The 5,942-nt window shown below is 34.7% G+C and overlaps 1 protein-coding gene across 1 annotated transcript in view; it reads right to left on the bottom strand.

Annotated features, from left to right (window-relative positions):
• Positions 1-502: 502 nt before the first annotated feature.
• Positions 503-5,942, bottom strand: part of LOC113829890 (extracellular tyrosine-protein kinase PKDCC) — a 10,468-nt gene continuing 5,028 nt past the window's right edge. The window contains exons 2-8 of the mRNA XM_027383066.2: positions 5,481-5,580; positions 3,540-3,705; positions 3,235-3,372; positions 2,888-3,101; positions 2,151-2,402; positions 1,521-1,691; positions 503-1,393 (exon numbers count right to left, since the gene is read on the bottom strand). Of these exons, the coding sequence (XP_027238867.1) occupies positions 1,305-1,393; positions 1,521-1,691; positions 2,151-2,402; positions 2,888-3,101; positions 3,235-3,372; positions 3,540-3,705; positions 5,481-5,580 (1,130 nt within the window). The 3' untranslated portion in view covers positions 503-1,304. The remainder of the gene's footprint in view (positions 1,394-1,520; positions 1,692-2,150; positions 2,403-2,887; positions 3,102-3,234; positions 3,373-3,539; positions 3,706-5,480; positions 5,581-5,942) is intronic.

The following is a 5,942-nucleotide window of genomic DNA, read 5'->3' on the forward strand; positions in this document are numbered from 1 at the left end:
AGTTATAAAACAATAAGAAACTCATCATCACTATCATCATTACCATTATTATTAAAACAATATAAGCAGAGTAAAAAAGATGACTGAAAACAAGAGCATTACTGTAACTTTAGTAGAAAAACTTTTTTAATGAAGGGATTTTGAGCTTTTATATATCATTCCATTTTCAATAGTATTTTGTAATTCAGCAAAGTAATAGTAATAATGAGAATAATAATGGCAATAATGATGTTAAAACAAAGCAAAACATAACAATTCTTTCTAGAATTTTCCCTAAAACATGGGTAAAAATGACACAAATGAAACTAAACATCACTGTCATAGTAACTGCTTATAAAATAATGTACTGCTGATGGAAACAAGTAATTAAATAATTTGTTCTCAGTTCAGAGTAAAACTATGATTTGTGATATTTTCTTGTAAGTTACATAATAGTTTTAAGAAAACACTAAATCTATTGAACTCACCAGTAAATATGTTAATTGGTAAAAGAAAGAAGTACTTAAACTTTCATACTTTTATTATAATTACACTCATTAATATGACTTATCTAAATAAACACTAACCTAAAAAATCACAGTCTTTTCCACAACAAAAGACTTTCATGACAAGTATTGTGCTATACCATTTGATGGATGACATAATATAATATTTACTTTGGTTTTGACTAGAAGGAAATATTCCTCTTTCAAGAATAACAAATCATATTTATCATATATGATAGGGTAGAGCGTAATTTGACATGCTATATGTATGGTTCCTCCATATCATTTATGTTACTCATTGCCTTGTGTAACACAAAGTAAAAAAATTCTAATTCAAATAATGCTATTACTAATAAACTTATGCTAAGTTTTCTACCTGTCTCAATAATTCTTGAATGAACATACAAAACGCATAAAACAAAAGACATCTCCACTAAGAAAAATATAAACTAATATTCTACTAACTTCAGTTATGGCACTGGTTACAGTTTAACTAGTAACTTGAACTTATTAGAAATCATAACCTGGATATATAGCTCACTTTTTGTATAAAATTATAAAAATGTATAAAATATATAAAGACCTATATAAAACAACCCTATTCTTACATTTATATAAAGTAAGACTATTGGAATTCACATATTCTCATTCATCACAATAATCACAACATATCATTGCATGGTATTTCATACCTAAATAAAGATTATTACATTTTCAATGTCTAATTAAAGCTAAGGAAGTCATTACATGGGAAGAAACTTGTCATTATCATTTTTTTTTTTATATCTATACAATTATAGATCACAACATGCCTACTCATCAGCCCTGCCCTCGACGGATATAAAGTGTATGCTCCTTATTTTCTTTGATATTCCTAAGTGATGACTTAAAGACTGCAATCTGACGGCCTGAAAATGGAAAGATATCTTTTATCACAATTCAGCTGTATTAATGTGACCATTACTAAGATAATTCCCCACACAATAATACAGATGAAGCATGTAGATCTACAACTTAGGAATTGTATATGCCTACCTGTCCAAGACCTCTGATCAATGAGGATAAATGCCTCACACTTTGGGATTTGAGAGCAGAGCCAGGCACCTTCTGCTGGTGAGGATACTGACTGAATACAACCCCAAGCAGCTGTCTTCTGACATGAAAAGTCGCCTTCTGATATTGTTTCACCAGGGTATGCAACATAATCTTGTGATAAAAAGAAAAAAAATATTTACACATATGTAAGTATGTATGTATGCATGTATGTTTGTGTGTATATGTAAGTATATATGTATCTGTATGTGAACAAACAAACAGACACACACACACGCACACATATAAATATCTAATCATATTATGATATCTTCCTACTACATATTCAGAATATGTCTGTACACACACAAACACACAGACACACACACATATATAAATATCTAATCATATTATCATATCTAACTACTACATATTCAGAATGTGTTTGTACACACACGCAAACACAAAGACACACACACACACACAAACACACATATATATATACCCATACATAAATATCTAATCATATTATGATATCTAACTCCTACATATTCAGAATATTTTCTTGATCTATTGTGTAATCATTTGATAGAAGAAATGTGTATTTCATATTTTACTCTTTCAGCAGCTTACCTTTAATCATATCCTTCTCAGTATCTTTAAGATAATTTCCAGAAGAGTAATTCCTCACTAACCGATGAATCTCTGAATAAACTTCTTCAGAGTATAAATTTCCAGCCAAAAGACGGTTTAGAATATCAGAACTTGTATTTTCTAAAGCTTTCGGACTTCCATAGGGGATCAGCAGACGCATGAAATGTTGCCCAGCTTGAATTGCATTACTCAGGCTATTGTAGCCTTTACACTTCCCAGCACTACATGGCACTGAAAAAAAAAAAAATCACAAAGGGAATTTAACTCCTCTGAACTCAGTCTTACAAGACAGATTGACAGCTAAATGAATTGTATTAGTTGACATTTATTCTGTTTATACAAATTAGGTAACCTAACTGTCTCTGCAGGTTTATGTGTAAAACTTCTTCAACCTAGATAAATATTCATTTCCATACATAGAATATAGTGACTGAATCTGAGCAGTGCAGCAAGCATGGGACCAGACAGGCATCAGACCAATGGATGTTCTGAACCATCAAAGTTTCAGACAAAAAATACAGGCTAATCATAAAAAGTATTTCAAAGTGATCTAGAAGCATCATGTCAATGATAACTATATTCAAATTACTTCCTAAAGCACCAAAGACCCTAAATGCTGACCTACTCAATCTCAACCTATGCTTGATGTACTTATATAATGTCAGCTTTAGTATGAAATATTGTGGCATCACATTTCTGAAATATCAAATACTTACAATATGATTTAACATGTTTACCACTGCTGATCTCCAGAATGCAGTCCTTATCATGAGTGCACTTGGGGTCTCCAAGAACTATATCATCCACATCAGATAATTTTAGGGTGTCACCAACAATAACAAACTGCTGCCGTCGAAAGTCCTTCATTAATAGAGAGCCGAGGGGAGAGTGGACTAGATGCTGCAGTATACTGACTACATCATATGCTAGCTGAAGAATGAAACAAAATATATGTGCAATATGAAGTCGCTGGATAATTTTTGTTATTTATCTCATGACATATCAAATCTGCTTTACCAAGATACATAATGTTTTTTTTCAAATGTTGGTGATTAGATCCTACCTTCAAACGGCTTTCAAAGTCCATCTGCAATATTTCAATCATGTCCACAGGATGACCCAGTTCTGTTATCACTGCAACAACTCCTACTGCAGGAGGTCCTGGGGAATAATCTTCATTTGGTAAGCACTCCCCCAATACCTGTAAGAGACAAGTTCGTAAAATTAAAAAAAATAGCAATAATTATATGGTGATGATGATGATAAAGATGATGATGATGATGATGATGATGATAATGATGATGATATTAATAATGACATCAACAACAGTAATAGTAGAAGTAGAGGATAAAAACTGAAAGCCTTTACCTTTAAAACATTTGGATGTTTAAGTTCACGAAGCAGTGCTGTCTCCTTGATTATCTTTGAGGCACAACGATGATAGCAGACACTAGTTTCTTCCTGACAACTAGTCATGTCGTGACCAGAACTATGCACAGTTTTTAACGCTACTGCACTATTTCCATATAAACCTCTGAAATGGTTAATGGTTAATGATTGAAACAAATAAATGTGCTTGACATCTAAGGACATATAGCACTACATTAAAGTATTGTTCTGAAAAGGGTAAATGAGTTAGCAATTTGTATAAAGAGTGTTAAATGTCAAAGGTTATAGTGCTATAGAATAGTATGATGGGGAAAACGTGTAAAGAGGGGGTGCAAATGAAGTAAATCGGAGATTAATAAAGGAAAGGGCTATTGGTATTGGTCGATTGGATGGAATAGTGTGCATTTATGTTTGGGGAAACTATAGTAACATTGCTTTATAGAAAAACTGGTAAAAGAGCTGCTATGAAATAATCAATGGGTAATAAGGGTAGAGTTGGTTGTTGGAGAAGTAGCAGGAGAAGAGTCTGGGAAATAAGATAAGGGGACTGGGGAAGTATCAGGAAGAGCATCAGGAGGGGGAGGAATCCGGAAAAGGACACTGTTGCGACATACGGGATTCACTGAGTATCCAGGTGGGAGAGGTGAAGATATTGGAGAATGAAAAGGGAATGGTGTACATGAAGAGAGGATGGTGTTTGTTGGGAAAGAGTATGAGGAAAGGGAGTATGGGGAACTTGTGGGGGAGGAGGGTTGATATTGGTAAATACTTTGAATATAGAAAGACAAGGAATAGAAGGATTGGAGGGTGGATGAGGGAGCAGAAAATTTTCTTGGGTCACGTCTAAGAATTTCTGGTTGTCTTCAAGAGTTTCTTGAGGGGATATAGGTAGGAAGATCTGAGAAACAAAGGATCTCTTGTGAGGAGGAGAAGAGGGGACAGATGTTAACAGAGGAAAAGGAGAGGGTGTGGAAGGCAAAGATGGAGTAGGTTGTCTGGTGCAATGGATAAAGTGAGGGGAAGGAAGGGTAGGTATCAGAAAAGTGGTAGAGATTGGAGTAACTAGATTTACTATGGAAAAGGGATTTGACTTGGGGGATAAGGAGATTAGAGGTAGGATGGTTCAGGGTATAGGGAAGAGATACTGGGGGAAATGCAGAAACATCTTATGGAAATTGGGGGTGTGCAAAGTGAAGGACTGTTTTGGAATAGAGAGAAAAACCTTGTAGTTGTGTTTCCTGTCTAGCCTCACGTAGAGTGAGGCCTAGTTTGAATCTGAGAACTGCTACCTCACATTTGAGCTTTTAGGCAGGGCAGCTCCTATAAAATATGTTATGGGAGTCACCAAAATTGGTACATATACGTGACTTAGCAGGGCAATTTGAATGGTCATGACCAGGTTGGGCAAATAGAGGGGAGTGGGCTGTGGAGCGACAGTGTTTGGCTCGGTGGCCAAAACACCAACATTTCTGACAAAGGTGGGGAAGGGGTCGATATGGTAGGACAATCCACCAATATAAACTTCTTGGGGGAGGTCATGTCTACGGGAGCTAATCTTGGCAATACTGACATGGGACTTACGCTGGACTCTAGGAGGAATAGTGTAATATTGTACTGGTACTGCATTATCAGCAAGGCGGGTAAGTACATAATTTTCTCAGTCTGACCAGTTCTTGTCATGTATGGTACAATCAGTAAGGGGGATAGAAACAGTTCCAGTACAATTATTAAGAGAGATGTGAGGTTTGGTAGGAATGGGTTTGCAAGTAAGGTTAAACCTCTGAAAGTAAGAATTGTTAAATGAACATTCACTATAGGCTATATGATCTATACTTGTATTCAAGTATGACATACATGTTTGCATCAATGATATGAAAAACATTTGGCAAAATTTCATCACTAGCAAATTTATTCTCCTACCTGTAAACTGTTTTTGTCCATCCAGATCCAATGACTGTTAAATTTCTTATGGTATGTATTTCTTTGCAAGTTAGAAGTCTAGCATTATTTAAATCCCAATCTGTAAAAGTAAAATAATAAAATAATTACTGGTCATATGTTAAACAGACACAATATATATGCATATATATATATATGTATATGTATATGTATATATCTATATCTATATCTATCTATCTATATACATTACACGTATATTATATATATATTATACATATATAATATGTACACCTAACAACAAAAGCAGTGACACCTCGCCAGACCTGGCTCGGAGAGATCATGTCCTTTTTGCCCTGAAAGGAGGCCCATGTTCAAACTACCAGGACATAGTTAGGATGGTTCGAATGTAAGGAGGATGGAAATTACGGAAATCAGGCAAAGAAGTGCAATCGTGACTGAAATACATGTGGAGAGAGTATGAGG

This window comes from Penaeus vannamei, chromosome 8, assembly GCF_042767895.1.
Source record: "Penaeus vannamei isolate JL-2024 chromosome 8, ASM4276789v1, whole genome shotgun sequence".
NCBI classification, from domain to species: domain Eukaryota; kingdom Metazoa; phylum Arthropoda; class Malacostraca; order Decapoda; family Penaeidae; genus Penaeus; species Penaeus vannamei.